This window comes from Marmota monax, unplaced genomic scaffold (assembly GCF_021218885.2).
Source record: "Marmota monax isolate L192 unplaced genomic scaffold, Marmota_monax_Labrador192_F-V1.1 WCK01_AAM20220418_F8-fsc00122, whole genome shotgun sequence".
Classification (NCBI taxonomy): Eukaryota; Metazoa; Chordata; class Mammalia; order Rodentia; family Sciuridae; genus Marmota; species Marmota monax.
The window spans coordinates 6,649,090-6,675,101 of NW_026695223.1; the positions used below are offsets into that span (position 1 = coordinate 6,649,090).

At 46.8% G+C, this 26,012-nt stretch overlaps 2 protein-coding genes across 4 annotated transcripts; one reads left to right on the top strand and one right to left on the bottom strand.

Moving 5' to 3' along the window:
• Positions 1-3,995: 3,995 nt before the first annotated feature.
• Positions 3,996-5,124, top strand: Llcfc1 (LLLL and CFNLAS motif containing 1). The gene is made up of 2 exons (XM_046434185.2): positions 3,996-4,137; positions 4,668-5,124. The coding sequence occupies exons 1-2, from the start codon at positions 3,996-3,998 to the stop codon at positions 4,844-4,846; spliced, it is 321 nt and encodes a 106-aa protein (XP_046290141.2). The 3' UTR covers positions 4,847-5,124.
• A 288-nt stretch (positions 5,125-5,412) lies between these two features.
• Positions 5,413-24,384, bottom strand: Kel (Kell metallo-endopeptidase (Kell blood group)). Of its 3 annotated transcripts, none has more exons than XM_046434245.2 (18): positions 24,280-24,384; positions 23,857-23,998; positions 23,389-23,565; positions 21,477-21,601; positions 21,011-21,157; positions 18,104-18,166; positions 17,826-18,014; positions 17,412-17,560; positions 16,311-16,440; positions 9,814-9,924; positions 8,658-8,756; positions 8,381-8,458; positions 7,903-8,003; positions 7,615-7,725; positions 7,405-7,472; positions 7,033-7,202; positions 6,583-6,678; positions 5,413-5,703 (listed from the first exon to the last, which is right to left on the bottom strand). In XM_046434245.2, the coding sequence occupies exons 1-18, from the start codon at positions 24,301-24,303 to the stop codon at positions 5,542-5,544; spliced, it is 2,142 nt and encodes a 713-aa protein (XP_046290201.2). In that variant the 5' UTR covers positions 24,304-24,384; the 3' UTR covers positions 5,413-5,541. The 3 variants fall into 3 exon arrangements, with proteins under 3 accessions (XP_046290201.2, XP_046290202.1, XP_046290205.2); XM_046434246.2 differs by having other exon boundaries at positions 23,389-23,585; XM_046434249.2 differs by lacking the exons at positions 5,413-5,703; positions 6,583-6,678 and having other exon boundaries at positions 7,062-7,202; positions 7,401-7,472.
• Positions 24,385-26,012: the final 1,628 nt, after the last annotated feature.

The following is a 26,012-nucleotide window of genomic DNA, read 5'->3' on the forward strand; positions in this document are numbered from 1 at the left end:
TGAGTTGTAGTCATTCTGTGAGGTCAAGGGGAATAGGGCACAAGTTCTCTGTTTTCTGAATGAAGGACAGAGCACAGAGGAGAAGTGAGGTTCCCCCAAACCCCAGGGCTGGAGGCAAGACTGGACCTGGCTCTGAATTGGGGATTTTGGCTCCCAGTGAGTTCCTCTCCAGATCTTGTTGCTTCTTGGGAGTCTTTTGTCCATAAAGATGTGAGAGACTTGGGTGGGGTATGTTGGGACCCTCCTCTTGGGGATCCTCTGGAACCAAGAACTGCCTTCCTCGTTTGCTGTGCTCCAGAGAGTAAGGGATGGATAAAATAACCTCTAGAGAAGGACAAGAATTGAAAGGAAAATAAAGCAAGAAAGGAAGAGGAGGTGTCCCAGACGGGGAGGTGTTCTCACCCAGGGAGTGGGGAGGGGTCACCTTGTGGGACATTTTTCTGCCTTCCCGAGGGTTGGGGCAGTGTGGGTGGTAATGATCACTGAAGCCTGGGGACTTCCAGTCTAAGGAGATGGAGGGAGTGATAAGGTTGAAGTGGGGGTTGTAGATGCGCTGATAAGCAGGGGGGCAGGCCAGGAATGGAGCACTTGCCAAGGAAACACTCAACCCATAAAGCTAATCCTGCAGGGGGTGGGGGTAGGGAGGAGCTGGCAGTGGAGGAGGCTGGCCCGGTCAGAGCTGCACAGAGCAGGTACCGGGGCTTACCACTAAGGGCATCAGCTGTAAGTCTGGGAAGGAGGAACGAGGGCCCCATGTTCAAGTCCCCACTCCTGGGTCTTCAGTGTCTCCCCTGTCCCTTGCTGCTGCCTACACTGTTGTCTTTAATGGGAAGAGCATAAACAAGTACTCTGGATGGAGACCATACTGTCTGCCTGTCCCAGCTGGTAGAGGGGAGATTTGACTCTCTTTTGATCTCCTCTTGTCTCCCGCCACTCCTCATCTTGGCAATAGTCTGCATTGCCATTCTGTCTTCCTCTGTCCTGCGCCAGCTTTCTGTGGACAAGCACACCCCCAATTCAGAAAGCGGCTTCCCCAGCCAGGACACCTCAGAGTCTAATGCCACCAGGTGCCTGGGAGAGGAGCTGGGCTGGGGAGCTTCGCCCCATCAACACATCCCAGAGTGCTCTTACAGAAAAGCAGCAGGGCTTTGTAGACTGACATGCTGAGAAGGAGGAGAAAACATACCTGGGTTTCAAGTTTTAGGAAATGCCCTGTCACCCCAGCTGCCCACAGACAAGCAGGAAACAGATCTGAGTATTACTACATTTTAAAAACATTCAGAGTGAATATCATTCAATGATGGAATGATTAGCCTTTGTGTGTGTGTGTGTGTGTGTGTGTACTTTTCTATACTTTACAAAAAAAAAACAAAAACTTTTTTAATGGATTGTTGGCTTCCTGCAAGGATTTATTTACCTCTTGACACCAGGAGTCAGGCAGGTGGAAGTAATGGTGGTAGGTAAAAACTGGTTCTTTCCACTCCAGCTTGCCCCTCCCACAGCTCCCTTCCCCATTCATATCTACAGAGCTGGAGATGGCTTCTCTTTGTGCCAGGGAATCAACAGCCTCCTCCCCCAAAATAGCCAGGAGGAGATTAGTGATTTTATTTTTTCCGTTCAAGCATTAGTTTTGTGGCTCTGCAGTTCAATGGGTACAAGGAAGGGGTGAGCAGGGTCACTCTCAATCTGACTCTTTCCTCCTTCATCATCAAGTGCCTTTCCAGACCGCTCTCTGGTTCACTGTCATCTGGTTTGGGTCACCAGGAATTATGTCAGAGGTGGTATCTGCTGCACATGGAGCAGCCTCCACCTGAACACATCTGCTAGCCCGGGCAAATCTTGTCACACTTCCCATGTCTGCAGGTCGCTCTTGAACAAGGGGCACATGTTTTTGCATGTGTCCTTGCATCAGCGTGTGCACACTTCATTCGGGCATGGTCTGCATGGGCAGCGCTAGTGGCTGTGATAGCTCCTCCCCCGTCCCGGGCACCCAGCCTGCCTCTCATGGTTTGGCATCAGCTTCTGGTTTTTCCACGAAAGGCCTTCATCCTGTCTCTCCAACCCAGAACCATCCAGGGGGCCAACATGTCTGTGCTCACCAGGTTCATGGGCAGGATGAAAGTGAGCTGCAGAGACACCTGCCCCACTTCATTTCCTCTGCAGAGTAACTCCTTCCGTCAAGTGAAGGGCTTGGAGATGAGCCTGGAAACACTTTCTCTCTGTGTCTTAAAGAAAAGTGTAAAAGAAGAGAAGAGACTCCTAGGTGCCATGGTGCACACCTACAATTCCAGCTACATGAGAGGCTGAGGCAGGAGGATCACAAGCCTGAGGTCAGCCTGGGCACCTTAGTGAGACCTTCGGTGGTTGGTTGGTTGGTTTATTTTTATTTTTGGCTCACAGTTTCAGAGTTTCAGTCCTGGGTCAGCTGGCTCCAAGGCAGAAATGTCATGGCAGTGGCATCCCCCAGACAGCTGCTCAGTTCATGGCAGATGGGAAGAAGAGAGGGTGGTGGGGGAAGGAACAAGAAATTGTCCCCAAGAGCACACCTCCAGTGGTCTGCTTCCTCCAACTGGGTCCCACTTCCTACAATTTCCATCCCCTTCCAATAGTCTATTCAAAATATTAATCCACCAGATGGATTAATTCACTGGTGAGGTTAGAGCCTTCAGATCCAATCATTTTTGAAAGCCCTATCTCTGAACCCTATTGCACTGGGGACCAAGCCTTCAACACATGAGCTTTTGGGAGCCATTCCAGATCCACACCACAACACCCTATCTGAAAAGGTGGAGTGCTGGGGATGTAGCTCAGTGGTGAACCACTTGCCTAGCAAGGTAAGACCCTGGGTTCAATCATACTTGGTACAGAGAGAGAGAGAGACAGAGAGAGAGAAAGAGAGAAGGTTTTTAGCTTCAAGTGGTACAAGAGGACAAAGTCTAGGAAAGGAAAAAAAAAATAGAGGAGAAGGAAGAGGAGATAATGGCTTCTACTCAGGGACAGGAAACTGTTCTGTTTCTGTATCTGTGCATTCTCTGTCTCTGTGTCTCTGTGTCTGTCTGTTGCTCATGCACAGGTTTAGAGCATGAGAATTTTTCCCCTCTCCATCTGCCCCACTCTATTTCACTTTGAACAGACTAGGCTTTCATGCACAGCATGAAGCATGTTCCCAGGATTTTTTTTGCTATGTCTTTGTTGCTGCATCTGGTCTGGGCCTTATCTATTCAAGACACTCTATTTAAAGAAATGCTACATGGACAGCGGAGAGATGTCATGTTCACCTTCAAAAGCTGGAATTGAGAGTCCTGCTCTGCCCATTCATTGGTAACTCTGTGATCTCGAGAAGGAGCTCATTTCTTCTGTGAACCTTGGTTTCCTCATCTATATAATGGGTATGAGAATACTAGTACTTTGGAGTGCCAGTGCCTGTGTGGAACCAATAACATAGTGGATTTGAAAGTACTTTATAAGCTGGGCACAGTGCTCATGCCTGTAATCCTAGCATCTCAGGAGCCTGAAGCAGGAGGATTGCAAGTTCAAAACCAGATTCAGCAATTTAGTAAGGCCCTAAGTAACTTAGCAAGACCCTGTCTCCAAATAAAATAAGTAAATAAATACAAAGAACTGGGGATGTGTCTCAGTGGTTGAGCACCCATGGGTACAAAATAAAAAAGAAAGTACTTTGCAAGCTCTTAAGTCCTTTTTATTGCCATCTCTACAGGATGACCCACTACAGCCATTATAAAAGCCTCTGCCATCCCCGGCTGGCTACCCCTCTCCTCCTGCCTGGCAATGGAATGCACTAGTGAGCTGGAATGAGCATGGGATCCATGGCTGTGATGTCACAGAGCACATGAAGTCAGAGGTCCTATGGAAGAGAAGAGAGGAAATCGATGCAGGGAAAGGGTAAGGACTGGGACAGGGACAGGGAGGCAGGTGGGGGAAGCCTGCTGGGCACTAGGGAGCTGGTGGGCCAGAAGCTGTGGGTGGGCAGGCCCATGACATCTCTGGGCTCCCAGCTCTGCTGGGTAGCATTCCTGACAGCCCTCCTACTGCTGCTGCGGGTGAAGGGGATGAAGTCTCAGAAGGGCAGCGCAGACACGGATGAGGGGAAGCAGAAAGAGAAAATGGCTTCTGCAGGTAGGTGGAGAAGAGAGAGACAAAGTCTGGAGGTAAGGGTTGGGTCTGATTGAGGCCAGGCCTCAGGTAGCTGTTTAGATGAGGGTGAATCTGAGATGGGTTTGGATTCTGGGAGATAGCTCCGTTTCCCTATCATGGTAGAATGTCCTGTCTGGAGCAAGGAGGGTTCCCAGGCAGGGCCCACCTGGGCCAGCTGCAATTGCATGCAGCTTCTGCATGGGTGAGTATGAGTGTCCTGGAGGAGAACCTTGGTTTTCCTCATATTGAAAGATGTCCTTCATTCCCTCAGGATGGTACCACTTTAGAGGAGACAGCTAGCATTAGAGGTGGGGTTTGGGTGTGTGGGATTTGGGGCTGTGGTTGAACCCAGATCAGAAAGGACATCTAGATGAGGAGCACCTCTCTCGTCAAGGCCAAAGAGGTGGCGATTGTGCCAAATCCCCTTGGTCCCCACTTTTCTCTCAGCCAGATCAAGGTGGGGGCAGGTCAGGATCAGGGCCGCCCATCCCTACCCCTCTTCCCTGTTCCAGACCAGAACCAAGAGCAGTTTGAAGAACACTTTCTGGCTTCCTCGGTGGGTGAACTGTGGCAGGTGATGGACATGGCCCAGCAAGAGGAGAACATGACATCGAAGGCAGCAGCTGTCCGAGACCACCTTTTTGATCTAGCCTTCTGCTTTAACATGGCCAGCATCATGGTTTTTTTATAAGAGACATTGAGGCTGAGGTGGTGGCCTGGTTCCTGAATGAAAACCTGAACGTCTGCCTGCGCTTCATAATTGCTCACTGACCTCTTCCCCCCAGTGGGCTTCAGGTCACTACTCCCAAAAAGGACTCAAACACCACTCCCCACCTCTTATCATTGGTACCTAGACTCGGTGCAGCAACAGAGACTGCAGTTGCCATCGCCACTGCCTGATTGCCACCCCACGCCCAGAGTTTCATCTCCCACCGCCAGAGACATCACACCAGACCTACACCCTTCTGTCTCTTACACCTCTCCTAGCTTTGTCCAAAACAGAAGATTAGAGGGAGGAGGCAGTGACAATAAAATAGCAATAAAATCCTGAAAACAATTGGGAGCAGCTTTCTGAGCCCTCACCAAGCCCTTGGGGCTCTGAATGGTCTGTGGAATTGCCAGCCCTTTGGCCCACTGACTGACTGACCTTCAGACCCACCATCTCGCCAGCTCTTTCCTTTTCTACCTACCGTCCTGGGCATGGTTCCCTCTTATCTTTTCTGATTTCTAGGAATAGAACATAGCAGGAAAGAGTCCTTAGGAGACAGGTGGGGACCAAGTGCCACCTTTTATTTGGAGAATAGAAGGAAAAAGAGATGGTGCCCCACTGCCTGGATGGGCCAGGGGCTGCTGATCCACCTGCATTGCTCTGTCTGTGGGTCCATGTTACCAGAGCTGGCAGCGACTGGAGGGATTCATGAGGGCATCACGCGGACAACGAAAATGTCTGGCAAAGGCTGGGGTGTTGCTGAGAGGTCCATGGACTCGAAGTCTGGGAGGGCTGTGAGTGACCTGGGAGTGCTCAGTGCTGGGTTCCCTACACAGGACCTGAGGAAGGGTAAGGAGCAGAGAAACCTTTACTTTTTCTTTCTAGTACTAGGAACTGAACCCAGGGGTGCTATGCCGCGTAGCTACATCCCTAACCCTTTCCATTGTGTTAATTTTGAGACAGAATCTTGCTAAATTTCTGAAGTTGGTCTCAAAAATTGCAGTCCTCCTGCCTCAGCCTCTCATGTCACTAGTATTACGATGTGCCTGACCAGATCAAGTTCTTATAGGTTTATTAGAACAAGGCTGGGATTAAGGGTCACCAGGAGTAGCAGACAAAGAATGGAGCAGGATTCAAATGCTCAAGGGCCATGTAGAGTTCATGTCATTTGTAAGTCATTTAAGCTGGCACTAGGAGAGTAGAGGAGGGCCCAAGCTAAGCAATGACACCATTTGTGAGGACCCCGGAGGCCAAATCTAATAATGAAACAGCTCTGCGAGGGAGCTGGGGACTGTGCCTCTTGGGGAAGCACAGGTGATAAAAGGGGTCATGTCAAACTGGGACCACTCCTGGGGGTGAAGTCTCTGAGGAGGAATGTTAAATATAGTCAGCTTCTGGTAGGGTCATTTTAAGGGGTCTGTATTTCTGGCATATGAGATAAGAAAATGTTGGACTTAACTCATGGAGGGACCTAGAAGTAGAATTTGTTTCTTCTTTTTGAGGAGGGGGGAGGGTTGCTGATTTGGTTGAAGAATTTTTTAGTAATCTGGAGGGTGATGGTAAGGGGACAAGTGACAAAGGATGACAGCAGGGACATCCATGGCAGTGAGTCAGGGGTATTTGAAGAGGGTGTGTCATAGAGAAAATGCCTTTGAGTATTAGTAATAGGGTGCTTATCAGATCTGAAGCAAGCTGAGGAAGGCAGGGCAGCTGCTTACCTGGGCATAGCTTCTGAAGAAGAGCTGGTGGGGGCTGAGGTCCCAGTTGGGCAGCTTGGTCTCCCCACGGTACTCTAGGAGGCTCCTGCTGTATGCCTGGATTGGGGGGATAGGAGGAAGAGTTGGCTTTATGCTTGAGACCATCTGGAAGCTCGATGCCATTCAAGCAGTACCTCAAACAGACTCATGGGCCTTTGTTCCCTGTTCTGAACTAACATATTGGTCTGAGCCAAAAGAAAGAATATTTTCCGGAAGACTGATAGATTTCTTAGAAAGTGGGAGGGGGGAATCTACAGGGAATGAGGTGTGTCCCCAAGTTGCCAACTGATATGTGGAGATATAAAGGGCAGAAAATCATGTAAATATATTTGCATGAGAGAAGGTGGAAGGAAAACTTGAGGACAGTGCCTTTAGTCTGCTGGTGAAAACAGATCATGGCCGTTGACCTACCTGGAACGCAATGGCCAGCGCCCCCACATCTGCGGCATTCTCTAGGAGCGTGCTGGAGCCACTGAAGGAGGTTCCACTGGGCAATGGGAAGGCAGCGTAATGGCGCTCCAAACATAGGAGTGCCTCCTGCAGGGCCCGGGTGTCACAGTCCAGGCAGTCCCCAGGCAGCACTGTTGAAAACAGAGCAAGAACATGAAATGGCAAGGGACGTGGGTTGTGCCACAGAATGTTCTGGCTCCCGGAAACATTGCAAGTTTCTAGGACTGTCCCTCCTGGAGCCCTTGTATAATCCTCCTTTCCCCTGTGGGACTGCTTTGAGGTCTTCCCTTGGGTTCCCTGTGATCCCACATCCCAATGGCCCCTGTTACCCACACAGCTGGTAGAAGATATGCAACAGCTCGCGAGCCATGATGCTGCCAGCAGCGCCAAAGTTCACGGCTCTAGGGATACAAGAGCTTGTCTTACCTCCAGAATCCTTCAACATTTTTTACCCCAGTTCTCCAGCCACGGATCTCATCCATCATAACAACTGTTAATCTCTCCTGGGAAACTCCCTGGCCACGCTCCCAGAATGGCCCTTACCTAGGGTAGTCAGGGTGGAAGAATGGAGGTTGCAGGAGTCCTGCTGGGAAGACCACCTCATGGTCAGGTATTGAATAGGAAGCAGTGACCCCCCAGGGGGACACCTGCCATCTGTGGGGAAAGCACATATGAACGCAGCTCCATCATTAACTGCCCCAAGACACCTACAGTTCCTCCAACTAATATCACTGTTCCCATGGCCTCCTCCAAGTCTCCAGATTCCTTTCCTACTAATCACAGAGGGGGTATCTCAGCGATGGTGCGTCCCTATCTCCTCTGACCCCATACCTGTGGTGAGGGAGAGGCTGCAAGAAGCTCCAGACCTTTCTAGCTTGGAGAGATCGGACACAGCTCAGAAAAGACTGCAGGAAGTTGGGTCCAAGTTGTATCTGGAGAGGAGGCAAGAGGTGACTTGGGCACACAGAGACAAACACTGACGGACATCTATGTATGCCAAGGAGCGCATTAAACCCAAACACACATAATACCCTCATACACAAACATCCATGAGTTAGTGGAGACCACTACTGCTGTGGGTGCAGACACGCTCCACGTGCATCAGCACACAGACATACACAGGAAGTCACAGAAGACATAGGTGTGTGCACACACGCATCACAGCCTGAATAGTTTCTGTTTTTCTGCTGGCAAGACTCAGCCAGCACCAGGGCAAGGAAGTGGGTGGGTAAGAATTGCTCAGGGAACATGGATGATGTGGATAAGACTTGGCTAGGTTAGGGAGGAGAGCTGCAAAAGGCAGACCCACATTGCTGTATTCTTGTCCGGCCAGCTCCGGCTTCAGGGCCCATTCAGGGGCTCCCATCTGCACCTGCAGCTGAGTGATCTGGGGAGAGACATGAAAGGTGGTAAGGACCTCACATTCCCTGAGTGTCTCGGAGCCTTTAATACTGTCCCCAGGCGTGTGTGCAGCACAGTGGCATCTGTACTTCCCACCTGCTTGTGTGCCTTTGGCTCTCTCCCCCTCCACTGCCGTTTGACCTACCCGTAAGCATTCCCACACTGGCCTGCACTCCTGGCCTTACCCTGTTCTGGGCCTCTCTTCGGGTCTTTTGACTTATCCAGGGGAGTCTTTTGAGGTGTGCGACAAGGGCAACTTTGATCTCAGTGAATAACTCCATGGCCTGTGGGGGTGAGGGTGGGGGACAAGGTAACAGAACCAAGATCAGCCTCAGCTCTGGCTCTGCCACAGCACTGACCTTCAGGGGGCCTTGGCTCTGGAGGGTGCCTGCGCCGGAGGAGCTATCAGAGAAGGAAGAAGAGCTCAGAAAGATGAGGGGAAGGCCTTTCCCAGATACTGTAAAGGCAGGGCTAAAAAGGCAGTGCCAAGCACAGAGAGGAAAGTGGGAGCTGGCCACCACTGGTCAACCAGGAAGAGGGAGATCTGAGCTGGGAAAGGCCCTTACAGTTGGAGCCAAGGGAGAAGAGGGCTGCCATCTCCCCCTCTGCTCTCGGGGATCTTGTCCTCCCACCCTCCCTCTCAATGCATGCACTTCCTCTCTTCATCTTTCTGAGCTCTTCAGCTTCCTAACAAGTGGGCCTCTCCCCATCTTCAGGGCCTGAAAGTGTAGTTCCTGTTTTTCAGCCATCCAGCATCTTGCATGCATCCTCTCTTAGGGGAAGAAAATGAGTGACAATATTTGGAAGCCTGGGCTCTGGCATCAGACTGCCTGAGTTCAGTCCTGACTGTGCTATTTGGTAGCTGTGTGACCTTGGTCAAGTCATCTAACCTTTCCATGCCTCAGTTCTTGGACCTATAAAATTAGGATGATACCCAGACTTAAATAAAGTCGCAGGTGAAATACTTGCAAGAGTCCCAGCATGTGACAGACAGTCACCAAGTGTTCTGTAGTTATTTATTTGTACTCCTCAAGGTTACGTCACCTCATGCTCATGTCATGTCCTGTGTTGCTTCTAAAGTCTTCGATAAACAGGGAGGAGCCTTAAAGGTCAGGGAGTTCGATTTTCTCATTTTATGGTTGAAGAAACACAAGACTAAGGAAGCCGGGTGACGTGTCCAAATTAGTGCATGTTATGCCTACTCGTGTTCCGTAGCTGAACTGTGCTCACCCGGGGGGTGGAGGGGCCTCTGGGATCCCCCTGTCCCCCGCACATACTACTGAGAAGCACGCAGTGCATAGGACGGGGCAGGGGGCGCGGCAGGGGACTGCTCTCACATACAGCACTTTGGGTGCCGGGGCCAAATGCCTCACGAACGAACAAGGCCTCCAGGGTGGGTTCGAAGAAAGTGCCTGCTTCCTCCACACATTTCACCCATCGCGGGTGGGCTGGCTGCAGAGACAAAGCTGGAGTGAGTCTAAGGCTCTTTCCTCACCAGTCTTCTCTAGACCTTCACCCCAGAGCCTGCTCTCTCCCCTGGAGTTTCTGATTTATCTCTCTTTATTACCCCCTCTGGCCATACATTCCTACTCAGCATAAAGGGGCTTGGGTCCTCCGCAACTGGTCTTGTGAGCCTGGTTGAGCAAATTGCCTATTAATTGGAAAGCAAGGCTCCCGGCAGGCATTGCTCTGAAGGAATAAAAGGCTCCTGGGCAGGGGAGGAGGAGAAGCCTAACCTCTTCCTTTAGTGGGACAATTACCCACCTGGCCCCCACCCACCACACACATGGCCCTGGGGTCCCAGCAATGACTCCACCCTCCCACACTTCTTTGCTCAAAATGGACAGTTAAGACAGTGATTCCCTTCCTCTACCATCACCCATGCCTGCTCTCTAAGTGTGTATATCATATTGCAGGACCTTAAGTCATAAAGAAGAAAATCATCAATAAAACGGGGCTTTGGAGGATACATTGTTTGCTAGAGGAAGCAAGAAAAAAAAAGCAGCTAAGTGTATAATTCACATATCTACGAAACTTTCACCCAAATTTTTTTTTTTTTGGGGGGGAATAGGATGAGAAAAGGAAAATTTAACTTCAAAGGTACAGAAAAATTATCAGCTCAAAAGAACTAGGGGCATGTTTTTCTAAGAGCATGACCCAAAGAATAAAAAATAAATAAATAAAGATGCTGGGGAGATTTCAGAGAATGGATTGGGTGATTTTGAAAAGTTGACCAGGGATTAGCCCAGAGAGGACACAGGTGGATGAATAAACATATTGCAGAGCCAGAGAAAAAAATTCAGGCAACTGGCCTACAGGAGCTGAGCTGGAACCTACAAAAAACCAGCTACTAGACTAATCTGGGTTAGAAGAGATGAAACCAGCCACTTTATTCCTGTAACTTATTTCCCTCCTGAAGATCTGCTGGCAAGGAAGGTAGGAAAGCTGTCACTGCTGTTTTTAACATGAGCTGGGCTGGTTCTCTGGTTGGAGATGGGGCCCCAGGGGCATCCCACTAGAGGAAATGGAAAGGCGGGTCATTGCAGCCTGGGTGGAGAGGAAGCTCCTGAGCCTGCCTGTTGGGCAGTTCATTATTTTGCAGGTTGCTCCAGTCTTGGGTGCCCACATCTGTGTGCTCTGTTCTCTGAACGATAAACTCTGTGCATGTCTCTTCTTGTGAGAAGTGGTCAGACCCTTTCTATGGTATGCTAGTTGAAGTTCTGCAATATCAATGTGAAAAGCAATGGGTTCCCATTGGGAATGTGGGTATGACTGCAATGACTTTCAACATCCTTCCTGCTCCAGACAGACCTGGCTCTGAGAATGCCTCTCCCTTGACTATGGCTGCACCCGGGTGCAGCAGCAACACATCTGTGGGGGACCCTTGTGAGCTCGGTGATGTGGATCTGCCCGCCCTTTTCACACTTCCCGACTTGTTTGCTGATCCCCTTCACGGGTGGATGCCTGACCATTTCTCCAACACCCTTTGTAATGAGACCTGGTTACTCAAGAGTACTGACACCATTCAGACTTCTACCCCAGCTGTCTTTCAAGATAAAAATGCTAAAGTAAAACCACAATGACTGCAGAGAGAAAAAGACATAGAATAAAAAGAGAAAAATCTGTAAAATATATAATGAGGAGTTATGGAAAATAATCATCCTATGAAACAGCCCCCAGAGGAAAAGCACAGAGACAAAGCAGCTCAGGAGAAGGGAAAGAAACTAGCCAAGCATTAACCTTTCAGTAAATCCCTTCCCGATAACAATGGGCCCTGAAGGAAGGAGGCCAATACTGAAAACTGAGTGTTAGGCTCTGGACTTTAACCGTCCTCCATTGCAAATTAGGACACATGGTAAATACTGAACAATGGTCCCTGAAGGAAGGAGATGAACAGATTTAAATACCCATCCTTCACAATCTGGGCTCCTACCTGTCCAAGTAACAATGAATTTCAACCTTTTACAGCTGCCCTCCTGAGTTAAAGTTTTAACCTACCTAACTAGCTCCTGACTATTCGAACGGCCCGCCCACAAATTCCAATGATGAAACCACCCTAATTGTACCCTATAAAACCAAAATCCCCTCTGTAACTGAAGGCCATTTCTCGCATCCAGGAAATGAGCCCTAGGGTGCCAGGAGTCCACAAATGAATAAATGGCTTCCCTAAATCTGATTCCCTAAAACTTTAGAATCCCTAAATCTGTTGAGGTCTGTACCCATCATCTTGCGCTTACATATAAGATGGAAGAAATGAAGCTCAGTAGATTAATTTTAGGACACTGAGAAATTTTCATCTATCACCTCTGAACCATGAATAATAATATTTCAGAAGTGACAGAACTCAGGAAAAATTCCAAGAGTCCGAAGGGAAGCAAAACTTTGGACAATCTTCAATAGGGGTAAAGTAGAATGAAGGACAATAGCCCAGTGGAGAATCTTTAATGTTAAATCCTAAGCAAAATTCTAGAATGAGTCATTAAAGGAATTAGAGAACTCTGAAAGTAATGTGTAACTATTAAGAACCAAGGAGAGATCACTGAGGACAGATAATACTAAAATAATAAAAATTTATCTGGTTAAAAGGCTCATTAAACTGGGGCATAGGAACAAGCAGGAGCCACGATTTCCAACAGGGGCCACGCAGCAACATAACTGAGAGCAACAGTCCAGCAGCCCAAGCTCAGAGCAGGGCAAGGCTATGGGAGACTGAGGTGCCCTTTTCAGGTACAGTCAAACATTGTCACCCGAGAAGGCTGCCCAGAGCTGCCAAGCTTTGCACGCCGCGTGAACCCACACACAATTAGAAATCTGAATATTGGCACGTCATCTCCCAGTTTTTGAATGCTGGCAATTAATTCTAAGTTGTAAATTACTCTAAAAATCAACAAAACAAATCTATAGACTAAATGATCCTCAAGGGCCACCACAATTACTCCTGAACAGTATCCAGCATTTACCAAGCATGGTTATTAATTTAAACCCCAGTACTCTGGTTGCACCAGCCGTAAAAATGAGAGTAATGCCTGTTCTACCTTCCTCACAGATTGGAGGATCAGGTAAAATAATACCTTCAAAATACTCTGCATATTCTAAATTCCACTGGAATTCCATAAGCATTATATCTATATCTTTTTTTTTTCCCCCCCAGTTCTGTGAGTTGAACCCAGGGGATCTCTACCTACCACTGAGCCACAATCTCAGCCTTTTTTTTTGGCACCAGGGATTGAACCCAAGGGTGCTTAACCACTGAGTCACAACCCCAGACATTTTAAATTCTTTATTTAAAGATAAGATCCTGTTAAGTTGCCAAGGACCTCACCAAATTACTGAGGCTGCCTTTGAACTCACAATGCTCTGGCCTCAGCCTCCCGAACTGCTGGGATAACAGGCATGTGTCACCGTGCCCGGCCAGCCTTTTTTATTTCTTCTTTTGAAACAGGAATCTTCCTAAATTGCCCAGACTGGTCTCAAACTCGTCATCCTCCTGCCTCAGCCTTCAGAGATTATAGGCATGTGTGCCACACCTGGCTCTTTCCTCTATATATTCTAATTCCTCTATATATTCTGTTGGAGTTATTTTGATTTCAGGAGAATGTCAGGCAGAACCACTAATCAAGTCCTAGTCCTAGGAAATTCAATAGAAAAATCAATGCTGAACAATGGTGCAATTTGAACAGACTCTCATCTGGCTGAACCATAACTAAACATGGATGGTGGAGGACTTGGATTTCCTATGACCTCTCCTGACCCTCCCATCAAGACTCACAACTGCTGCCCACCTCACATCACTTTCCTCATTTGCTGTTACGCTTTTGACTCTAACACTACCCAACATTTTTTGTTTTTTTTTTTTCTTCCTCCACCCTACAAATGCCTACAAGCAAGAATTCTTGTCTGTTTTGTTTCCTCTGTATTCCACATGAGTAAAGAAGTGTCTGGCACATAGAAGGTGCTCAATAAATATTTGCCACATAAATAAATGGATGACTGTATAGGTAAGTCATCAATAACTTGACCCAAAGTCCTCCCGGCTTCGGGATCTAGCAGTGGTCTGATGAAGAAACACTGAATAAAACTGCAAACAACCCAAGGATATGAAGGAAAGGTCATAGAATGGGTTGTTGAAACAACGATTCAAATTATTAAATAAATAAATTGGGATCTTTGATTGAATATAAATACTACACATTTAACAGGTACAAATGTGATGTCCTATTTTTCTTTTCTTATTTTTTGGTCTGTTTTTTACTTCCCAAAACATTTTCACTGACTACATATCCCAGCAAAGATAGTCAGATGATAAAAGTTAGCCATCTTATCGAATAAAGACGACTGAAATTAGAATTCCTTAGGAACAATAAGTCTGTAAGTTAATGACCCCAAATTTTGGTCACATCAAAGCCAAAACCTTGATTTTTGTCCTTGTCCCCACTTTTCTTCTTACATCATTTGAGTCAGAAAATCCCTTACTTCACTTAAAATATTTTCTTTTAAAACATGAAAGATAAATTCCACTGCAACCCCTATTTCATGCAGAGAACAGCAGAGTCTTTATAGTGACCTGTCAAACCCTGTGAGGTCCTCTCAACGCCTCTCTCATTTCCACCTTACTGTTCTCCTATTCCCTCTGTTCCAGTTGCCCTGATTTAACTTTCTGTTTTTCAAACACCCGCATCGTGTTTCAGCAGTAGCCCTGGACACAGCCCTGCGGGCAAACCTTGTCATCTCTTCTCAGACAGAGCCACCAGGAGGATTCCCCATATTGCACTAAGTTCTCTGCTGTCCTGACCAGATGAGATCTCTTTCTTTGCTGGAACACTCTGGGTCTCTAGACATTGCTTCAGTCATAAAGAGATGCCATCGATCCTCAAACCTGCCACCATGCACCTTCTTGGGAACCCCCAGAATATCTGTTGTTTAAACCAAAGTTTTCCAGGAACATGACTACAGACAACAGCCACTCAGTGTTTTTTGGCTGAGCATGGTAGTTATTGTGTCATATTTTGTACTGTTGTTCCCGAAAGGTGAAGTAGTTTCCCCAAGGTCACACCACTATTTCTTGGCAGAGCTTGGTTCAGCTTTTCAGCCTAAGGACAAATATGTACCCTAGAAGAAAGGACAGTGGTTTCAGGATTTGAAAGTCTTCTACATTCTTTAAGCTTGAGTCTCAGGTTGGCACTCCTGCACCCTTCAACACATGATGTCGGGCCATGGTACTGGCTTTTACAGAAAGCTATTTGTTTCCAGGAATTTTGTAGCAAGAAAACAAGAGCTGGGGTTCTGTTTGGCTTCAGTTGAATCAAGAAAGGAGCTGGGCAAGAGCTTCTTTGGAATTTGCCCCCCTGAGTGAAGGGCCCAAGAAGAAATGTTCTATAACACTCAGACCCAGAAGCCAGACCGCTGGGGTTTACATTCTTGTTCTAACGACTCACTGGCTGTATTACCATGGGCAACTTCCCTAATAGGTGTACATCTATTTCCCTATTTTGAAACAAAGATAAAATGATATCCATCATATCTCAGAGAATTTTGAGGATTAAATCAGCTACGAGACTCAAAGTTTTAGGGAAACATTGAGCATGTGATAATCTCTCAATAAGCAATAACTATATTCCTGTCTCTGTGGATACATTTCCCATCTCTGAATTCCATACATATTTCAGGTTTCTCTAAGGCAGAGAAATGGTCCAAAAATTATTAAGGAAAAAATAATTTTCAAGGCAAAACTGTGGCCTTCGCTGAAGTTGGGATGTATTCAGGGTAGTAGATATCTCTACTTGCATTTGTATGTATATGATCTAGAATTCCAAGTAGTCTCTGATTAGTGAAGCATATTTCCTACATTGGCCCCCTCCTCAGAGATATTAACATCTCTACCACTGATCCCACTGGATCAGAGATGAACTCCTTGAGAAGCACATTTGAACATCAAACCTGGAATCATCTAGACAGAGGGAAGTCCAGTGCTTGCTATGTTTATGTATTCTTGCAGTGAGTCCTAAACTGTAGGTCGGGAGTCCTCCAATCACAGAGCTCAAGATAAATGAGCAAACAGTTTAAGAGTGATGAGAAGTTGTCAAAAGCAGTCCTTGATAATGTCAATGTTATATTTAAACTCTAGAACTCAGCAAAAGGCCAGAGAGGTGGCCAGGAATTTGTGCCTGAAAATCTGGTATCTGCTAGTTTGCTTCTTGAGTTAGTCTCTGTCTTCCCAACCTGCCTGCTTCCACGGAAAGCCTAGACGTGGAGGGGTCTCTGTTCTCATGGCCCCTTCCCTCATAGAGATACACCAATATTCGCCCCCATCTGGAAAACACATGGCTTTCTGTCCTCACCAAGGGTGGTCGCTCTGTCAGCTCCCGCAGTTTCTGTCTCAGTTCCCTGCGTGCCTCCTGGAATTTACTGTCTAGGGCAGGAGAAAGGGTCCCCACCAGCCCAAAGATCATGTGGCTCTGCAGAAAGTCCCTAGGGAGACAAAAAAAAAAAAGAGAGACCTCATATAAACTGTAGGGTTCTGGGGGGGGGGGCGGTGTTTCAGAAAAAGAATCTCTTTGTGGAAGCCAAGTCAGCATTCCAGGGGGCAGACCCATCTGTGTATTTACAAAGAATAACTGTCACAGCATGCAGACAAGTCAAGAAGAGCCTTTCTTGGTGAGGTTTGGAGAATGACAGAGGAACTGGATAAAGAGGCAGCCTTCTTAAGTCACAAAGAGGTGGGCTCAATTCATCAAACAGATTCATCTATTTCCATAACCAAGGAACCTCAGTTCATCTGAAGATGCATCTCCTAAGCACAGCAGCTCTCTCAGTACCCAGTACCCTATGTAAACCTGCTGGTGCCCACATGGGTGTTTCTTTCCTCCCTCAAAAGGGATTTCTAGATGCTGCTGTCCTGAGTTACTCTGCAGAAGGGTCCTGAGTCCAGGCCCCCGGATGGAAGCCACTACCTTCTGGTGATGGCCATTTAGGCATCAGGAAAGGCAGCAAAACTAATATGGAGTCACACTCCTGTCCCACCATCCTTGACTTCCTAATCATAGCAGAATTTATCTTGGAAATTCTTTCCCAAGGAGGTTCTGGATCTGCTCACCACAGCTGGGAAGGGGCCTCCCACCGTTTCTTCCCCTAGAACATCCCAGGCTGCTCTAGGCTGGTCCTTCTAGCATCTCCTCTGATGCAGCCTCTTCGGAGGGTAACATTTTGCTCCCTCCCCACAGACCCCAGGATCCTTCATTTCCTGCATATGCCTTCTTCATGCCCCTAAGCCTTGCTTACTTCTTGTTCCCTCCATTCACTCTTGTGTCATCCACCCCACACTAACTCTGTCCCCTGTCTGCAGTTCCCTCTCACCTACAGTGTCCTTGATCTTTGGAACCTATGGGTCCTCAGATTTAGTTTCCATTCCCAATACCTCTCCAGTCCCAATTGGGGCAAACCTGTGCTTCAACAGCATTTCTTCTACCAGTTGCGACATATTTCTCAAATAATCCAGGTCTTGAACCATAAGGAGCTGAGATGGGCTCAGGGACATTGGTGTGAATGTGGCTTGCAAACAGGACAACCAGTCGATGGCAGGCGCCATTTCCTTAGAGGAAGAACACAAAACTGAGGGGGGGGGAATGAAGGGAAGTGAGAAGGAAGGGGAAAGGGCTTCTTCTTGGGTTTGAAATGGAGTGAGGAGCATTGAGAAAAAAATACAGCCAGAGAATAATAGGGATAGAAAGGAGCCAAGGACACCAGGAGGAAGAAGATAAAGTAAGTAAGTAAGTAAATAAATAAATAAATAAATAAATAAATAAAGTTTGGGAGATTGTCATGCCCACAGTCCTCTGCCCTCCAGTTCCAGGCACCTGCAGTTGGTTAATAGTGACCATTTGGAAGAGCTTGTCCTGTGCCTCCTGCTGCTCCAGGGGACTTAGAAACTGGAACAGCTGTGAGGTAATGGAGATGGACAAGGAGGCGTGTTGCTGCACCTTGATGGGGTCTCCTCCCAGCAAAGTTCCCAGGCGATTGAGGTAAGTCAGGTATTCTCGAAAAATCTGGAGGAAGACAACCTTGGTCACAGGTGCCAGAGGTCCCAATCTTTCTCCAGATCTGAGGGCAGGTTTGTGCTCATGCACCATCTTACCTGGGCATAGATCTTCTGTTCCTGCACTTTCTTGAGGGGAACATCAAACTCTGGCTGGTCTATCTGGACACAAGAGAGACTGGAGAGAAATGGGGAGCATGGGGGATGGAGAGGGCAGGTGTGGGAAAGTAGAGAAGGCTCCACCGAAGATGGCTTGGGGAGATGTGAGTAAAGAGCCTACAAAGAAGGAGCTAGATTATAAATAAAGGAAGAGATTGGGGGCAAGTGGCATGGGTGAAGGTCCGGGTATGAAAATGTGAGCAGATATTGGAATTACAACCAGTTTGAGGATACTCAGCAAGAGAGAAATATAATAAATCAACATCTTGAATGGAACTCTTCCTTGTGCCGGAGTTAAGTATGGGGTAAGGCAGGTGAGACACTCACCTTAGGTGAAATAATTAGGAGTAGCCACAACACAGAAAACAGGACACATATTTTAATATTTTTTCAAAAATCTAAGTTAATGGAGAAAAATCCATGATGAATAACATCAAAAATTTGCTTAGCATTATTTTACCATAAATTCCACAATAAATTTTAATTTGCTTTTAATATTGTAAGTATTTTCCAAAAAAAAAGTCCTTAATAAAGTTTTTTTGTTCCATTTAGGGAAGAAAAGGTATAATTCCTGCCCCTCTCAAATCCACAATAAACCAAAATTGGAAATTTTGTTCATAGTAGATTTTTGCATTGATTTTGTTTTTTTAAAGAATATTCAAGTCATAATTATCTTGATACTGAGTTTGGGGGTACCTCTTAAATTTTTCACCCCAGGAGAGTGCCCCATTCCCCTTGTCTACCACAATAGTGATGATGCCCTAGTTTGCCCTTGATTCTGAAGATCTTTATTTCTACACTTTCCTTTTTCTCATCAATATCTACATCTCACTCCCAATTGAAGCTATATACTTTTCCTCTAGCATAAAAAAATCTTTCACTTGACCCTTTTGTCACATCTTAGGTTCTAAGTTTAAAAAGTAAAAAGGCGTCTATGCCACTGATTCAACTTCCTTACCCTTCTCCTAAATGCCATATAAACTGTGTTCATTTCTACAACTGTTTTGAAACTATCTTCAGGTCTCCAACGACATCATTCCATTCCTATGGAAAGGAAAGAAATCTGGAAATATCGGGAATCAACAACAACCCCCTTCTGGAAGTTCTCTCTTTTCCTGGGTGGTCCCACACATGCTGGTCTAACTTGCACTTTCCTGGCTGTTCTTACTCTTCTCTGGCTCCCTTCTGAGCCAGCCTCTCATGGGTGCTCCTTCTGTGGTTGCATCTCCCTTCCTATTCTATTCCCAAGAGCCATCCAGACTCAAAACAGTGCCATCATTTGATAGTGCCTCCATCTCCTTCATTTTTTATTCAGTCACTAAGTCCTCTGGAAATACCTCAGACCATCACCACCAGGATGAAGTTGGCTATATCCTCATACCTAGCTCTTCCTTTCCATTTCTTCCACCATTTCAGGACCTCATGGTGCTCATTTAGATTCCTAACACCTCTGGTAGACCTTTGAGACTGCTGCCTCTCTTAAACTCTATACATAGCCATCATAAAATTTGAAAGCACTCAGTAGCTTTGTTCTTGTTGTTGTTCCTGGGAAATCAATAGTTAGCACCTCTGTCTGGCTTCCTTGGCCAGGAACAACCAGGCCAAACCTCACATGTTGTCTTCCTTTTCTTCCTACGGTCCCCCACCCTACCTCCAGACCAGTCTTCTCACTGACCCCATGGAAAAGCCACAGTGTTCCCAGTTCTTCCTTTGGCTCAGAATCTTCCCATAGCTCTTGCGATGACCTTCAGCCTCACCTTCATCTGAGCAGATAGACCATGCTTCAAGGCTCACCTTACGTTCTCTTCTCTGAGTCTTTCCTTAACCAACTCAGGTCTTTACAAATATCCAAAGGCCACACCCATTAAACTTCTGAGCACACACTTTAAAAGTGAACTTTGAATACCTTACACTGATTATCAGATCTTCTTGAATATTCTTCCTTATAATGCCGTGGAACTTTTTGAGAACAGGGGCCAAATATATAGCATGACATTGCCTACCACAATAGTGATGATGCCACTATTTATTTACTTATTTGCTCAATAAACATCCAGTAAAGACTTCTAACTGCTTGACAAGGAGGACCTCTGCTGCCTGTTGGGAGGAGGCCCAAAGTCTTCAATTTAGAGTGTTAAGTGCTTAGAGCATGAGGATATGACAGGACAGAGGGATTTCACCTAATTTATAGCCACGGTGTCAGTAAAGACTTCCTGGAAGAGATACTCAGAGCCAACATTTGAAAACATGTAAGAATTTTCTAAATGAAGTGTGGTTAATTGTAGGCAAAAGGAGCAGAGTATGCAAATAAAGAAGAGACTTGCAGCTACAAGTGAGTCAGCAGAGGTTGGGGTATAAAAGGGAGAAAGAAGGTACTAGGAGATAAGGCTGGAGAAGTGTATAAGGGTCAGATCACAAGACTTGGGAGGCTTTGCTAAGGATTAGGGATCAGATCTTGATGACCCGATGAGCCATTAAGATGGGGGACATTTAACAGAAACAATAGCATAATTAACTCTTAGTTTAAAATGTCCCTTGGGCAGAAATGAAGAGTAAATCAGAAAAGGGCAAACCTGGAGATGGGAAGACTAGATAAGAGGTTGAGAAAAATCCAGATTAGCAATGAGGAGGGTTGGAACTATTCCAGTCTTCCCAGAACTGACTCTTGCTCTTTCTCCCACCCTGACCTAGTGTCCCTGGCTCTCATAGCAGTAATTTTCTCTTGAAATAGGAAATTTTGAACATTTGTTCTATCTCACAAGCCTTATAGTCTTCCGCTAAGAGATGGCAGCCTAGAGTTTGAGCCAGGCCCGGCTCCAGCTGTGTTTTTGCCTGTGCAGCTCTCACCTTGATGACTGGCGTGTGCGGAGATACAGGATGAGGTCCCAGGTAGGCTTTGAAGAATGGGAAGTGGCCATACTGACTCATCAGAAGTTTCAGAGTTTGGTTAAAGTCAAAGGAAGTCCTGTTACCAGAGATGTGCCAGCCTCCAAGCTAGAAAAAGAGAAAGGCAAAAGTACAGGGAGCTATGAGACCTCTCCCCATTGTCTTGATTTTCCCTTCCTCTCATAGCTCTGTCTCCTGACTTCTGAGCCCTTTGATTCCTCTAGTTCTCTACATCTATTCTCTCTCTCTCCTCTTACCCTAGTTCCTGATTCTTCATAGGGCATTGCCATTTCCATCTCCATATCCCTTCTAGAACTTAAGGATCCCTAGGAAAGAGACCCAGATTCTAGGAAAAATGGCAGCCCTAAGCATACTTCGGTCTTATGGGTTCTATATACAGAAAAGTCAATGCCCCAATTTTTCTTACCTCCTCAATGACTTGTTTAAGGGGACCAGCTCCTTCAGCTTCAATGGCATCTGTGTCCATGCAGGAGTTATAGAATTGGAAGGCTTTCTCCTCCCCAGAGCCTGGGTGCCAGGACCCTGGATCTTCTGAAAAGGAAGAATGGGAGAATTAAAGGGTGGAATCTGGTGTAGAGACAGAGAGGTGAGAGACACAGCACTTAAAGGAAAGAAAGGGAAGTTCCTCACAGGAATATAGAAGAAAGGAGAGGAACTGTTTTGAAGAAATGTGAAAAAAGCATCCAATTTGAAATGGATCAACTTGATGCAAGCAGAAGAACAGGAAGAGAGACTGCAGACAAAAAGGTGATAAAGAAAATAAGGGAAAAGTGGAAAACAAAATAAGAAGGAAAAGAAAGTCTCTTCTTTATTTGTATACTCTGCTCCTTTTGCCTACAATTAACCACACTTCACTTAGAAAATTCTTACATGTTTTCAAATGTTGGCTCTGAGTATCTCTTCCAGGAAGTCTTTACTGACACTGTGGCTAAAAATTAAACAAAATAATAAAGGAAAAGGATAGGGATAAGAGGGATATGATTCAAAGGAGAATGGATAGAAACGGAAGGCAGAAGAGACAGGGACAAAATCAGGGAACCAGAGGACTTTGAGGGAACACAGGGAAGAAAACTCATCAAAAGAGAAGAATGGGAAGAACTCCATTGGTTCAGACTCTCCTCATCTCTTGATCTCAGAAAACAAACCATCCAACACATTACAGTAATTCACACACACATCTATCTGATCATCTATCTGCCCACTAAAATCTACAACTCTCTTCCCAGTGTCCCTGATATCTCTTCATCCCTTCGTGAACAACAGAACTTATCCTGAGCATGGTATTTCTTTTCGTTTCTGTGCCTTAACTGAAAGTACTCCTCAACCAAAGAAAACCTACTTCTCTTTTCTTATAAAAGGGAGGGTTCCAATTTATACTGTCAACCCATTCTCTAGGTTTCTTTGGAATGGAAATTCTTACCTATCTTATGTGTCCTTATTACTAGATCTTCATTGCCATCCACCAACTTCCTGGGACCCCTCTTTCAACCTCCATTGAATATATACACCACATTTTCTTTATCCATTCATCTATTGAAGGGAACCTAGGTTGGTACCATGGTATTGCTAAACCGTGGGACAAACCTGGGTGCCCTTCTTCTTGCCTTTCATCTGCCCCTCTGTCTTGGTTTTCATCTCAGTCCTGGCAGTTATTCATTCTTCTGCATAGCCTCCATCTTCAGGAATGTTCCTCACCTGCATTTCAGCTGTCTCTCCTCTCGCTCTGTGCTCACTCATTCTTTTCCACACACTCCACCCGTAATGAAAGCCCCTCTCTCTTCTATTCAGCTTCTTTTCTTCCCCTATCATCTCTAATCACCCATTTCCATTATGCCTTGTTCCATTTCAGCTTGCTTGACATGGTCCAGCGTTTCAGGGGGAGAAGCAAGAAGTCATTGTGAGAGGGAATTTGAGGAGAGATGGGAAGGAGAAGGTAATGTTGATAAGGACTTAAAGTGCAGGATGTCGTGAAGAGGAGTAGGTAGTAGAAAATACTATGCATAGGATAGAAATTAAAAATGGGGGGGGGGAACGAAGGTTATGGAACTTGTTAAAAAAAAAAAAGAGCATTTAAATAGAATGGAGCAACCACATATAAGTGGTAAAGAAAAGAGGACAGGATCATGGAGAGAGACCAGAAAAGATGGAGGGAGAGAGGTATCTGATGTGAGAGCAAAGGGGTGGAGAAGCAAACCCAAGAAATTCCACTGAGGATGGCGCAAACCAGTTGTTCACTGGTGGGCAGAGTCTGGGGCAGTCATGGTGTCCCGGCTCAGCCATCTACTTGCACAGAGAATCTTCTAGCCTGCTTTCCTCACCTAGTTGTCTCTTTAGACGTTTCTTATTCTCCTCCGCAAGAGCCTGAAAAGAATCACTGATCCTTTTGGCCTTTTCACAGGAAAAGCTGAAGAAGTCAGTGCAGGGGGCCTCACTGGTGTTCCCAGAGGCCTGGTAACGAGCCAGGAGATCCAAACACATGGGTGTCTCACAGGGGCCTGTGGGGAACAGCTCAGAGCTAGGAGAGAAGAGGGAAAGGGATGAGGGCTCCCCCAAGGGGCTGGCCAAGGAATCCCCAGTGAGGATCAAAGGGGAGGATCAACTGGGAAACAAGGGTAGGAAGAACATGGTGGGAGTGGGAGCAGGGTGTGGGATCCAGGGATTCACAGGGGATACAAGGGCCCGGGCAACGGCTAGTAAGTCAGAGGGCAGGAGCCTCAGGGGCAAGGACGGCGCCCATGGCTGAGGGACAGCTGCCTGGGCCCGGGGTGTCCCAGAATCTTGCTTACGAGGACCACAGTTCCGGAAGATGTAAACCCAAAGCACAGAAGAACCAAGAAGCAGGCTGAAAAGGGAGACAACCAGCAGCACCCGCCGGGTCACTGACCACTCTCGGCTCCATTCAGTGGGCAGCCCCTCTTCTGGAGAGCTCTGTGGGAGGAGGCAGGAGGTGAAAAACACAACATGGAGGAGTTTTGAGAGAGGGATAGAAAAGGCGAGGGGAGGGCACAGAGAGGGAATAAGTTAGTGCCAGGGCCCCCTGGCACAGAGGGAGTTCTGCTGATTCTCCTAGACCCATCCCTCTTCAGACCCTGCCGGATGAGAAAGCACAGGATGTTGTTACCCGTTTTGGGCAAGCACTGAGCAAGGAGGGTTTGTGCGACTTTAGAGCTGGAGGGACTGGCTCCAATGCCACCGGGGAAGCCACTTACCTCCTGGCTCCAGGGAGGCCCCATGCCCCTGGCCTGGCTCTGTCTCCTCCGTTCTTGTCCACTTTTGTCCCCACCCTCCTAAAGAGAGCAGAGGAGGAGAGAGAAGCCAGTTCAGGAAGGGGGCAGGGGGTTAAAGACAGTTTTATCTGGCGGTTTGACACCCCCCACAACCTCTCCCATAGATATATTCTTGTCTCAAGGTAGTGTCCCCAGATTGGCCTCAGGGTGAATGTATCCCCTGGATGTGCCACTTCATCCCTTCTCTTCCATCACCTCCTGCTCTACCCACTTCCTATTCTGGAAGCCCCATATTCCCTCCTCCCTAGTGGGGGGCAGGGCATTTTCACAGAGCCACCCCCACACCCCACCCCAGGCATCTGGCTCCAGAAGGAGATGCTTCTCCAGGGCACTTGCCATCTGTCTCTCCTCTTCGGCACCCAGAGACCTCCTGGTTCTGCACTAGGTGTTGAGTCTGAGGACTGGGATGTAGGAAATGGCCTCCCTTCTGCCCTTGCCCCAGGTCTGTGGTCCTGGAGAAAGAGCACTTCTGCCACTCCTGCCCCCCTGTCCCCAAACACACACTACTGGCCTCTGGGTGGAGCCTGTTTATCAGCAGGGAGACACTCAAGCCTCTCCTCCTTTATCTCAGTTTCTCAGGGGAGAAGAGGGAGGAGTCTTCACTAGGCAAGAAATCTTGCCCTTGGTCTGTTCCTCTTATCCTGTTCTGTGGCTTTGTTCATAAAGTCCCTTTATTTCTAGAATATTCTTTCTCCTTCTTTTTCTTCTCTGATTGAAATCTCTTGGGTTTTTTAATTCCCAGGTCAAATGCCATCTTACCCAGGAGGCCTCCCAGCTCCATGCCATTCACTCTGTTCCCAAGCATGCTTAATTGATTTTCTAGGTGTTTCATTTCCTTGCTGGTTGTAAGCAGAGTTGTACATTTAAAAGATCACCCAGCTAGGAGACCCTAATCTGCTAATTATTAGCTCTGCAACAATAAACAAGCCACTTAAGCTCTCAGGCTGGTAAGCAAGTTTTGTCATCTGGAAAATGAAGGTAATGTTTTCCTATGCCTACCTCACAAGGTCTCACACCTGCTACTAAGGAATGAGACTCAGTATACTGAGTCCCAATCTTTCTTCTGCTTTCTACTGCACCACTGATTTGCATCTTCCTCTCCCTGTTGATTAAAAAATGTTTTGTGGCAGGTATGGTATCCCTTTTTTGCTTCACATGCACACAAGATGCTTTACAAATGTTAGTAGGAATGAATCGAATTTCATGTCGGAAACTTTCTTTCCTGCATCATATTGAGCTCTTGCCTGCAGTCTCAGTAAAGCAAGCACATTTCTGGGAGCAGATCCCCCTTGTGACCTCATCCTAGGTGGAAAGGAATTGATCAGGATGGTGATGTTAATGCCAACCTGGAAATACTCACTGATAGCAGCAGCGCTGTGCTAGAGCCAAGTGGCATTTTTTGGGGAGAGAGCTGGGTTCAAAAGAGTGGTTCCATAGTTGGAGAAGTCAAGCTGCTGGGTCAACTGGGGTCATATTATGGAAGACCAAGAAAGTTACGAAGATGAGTCATGATATAAAATAAGGCATCAGGGAAATTTGTTGTTTGCTAGTTAATGGATGGAACTGGGGAACATCATGGTGGGTCAAATAAGACAGATATTTTCTCTCATATGTGGAAGGTAGAAATACTGCGGGAAAAGGAATTTTAAAAAGAG

Coding starts and splice junctions, on each gene's coding strand:
- Llcfc1 (XM_046434185.2), top strand. CDS start 3,996: ATGACATCTCTGGGCTCCCAGCTCTGCTGGGTAGCATTCCTGACAGCC. Junction 4,138..4,667: donor AGAGAAAATGGCTTCTGCAG/GTAGGTGGAGAA, acceptor TCCCTGTTCCAG/ACCAGAACCAAGAGCAGTTT.
- Kel (XM_046434245.2), bottom strand. CDS start 24,303: ATGGGGCCTCCCTGGAGCCAGGAG. Junction 23,999..24,279: donor GGCCTCCCTGGAGCCAGGAG/GTAAGTGGCTTC, acceptor CTCCTCCCACAG/AGCTCTCCAGAAGAGGGGCT. Junction 7,726..7,902: donor CAGCCTCTCCCTCACCACAG/GTATGGGGTCAG, acceptor CTTTCCCCACAG/ATGGCAGGTGTCCCCCTGGG.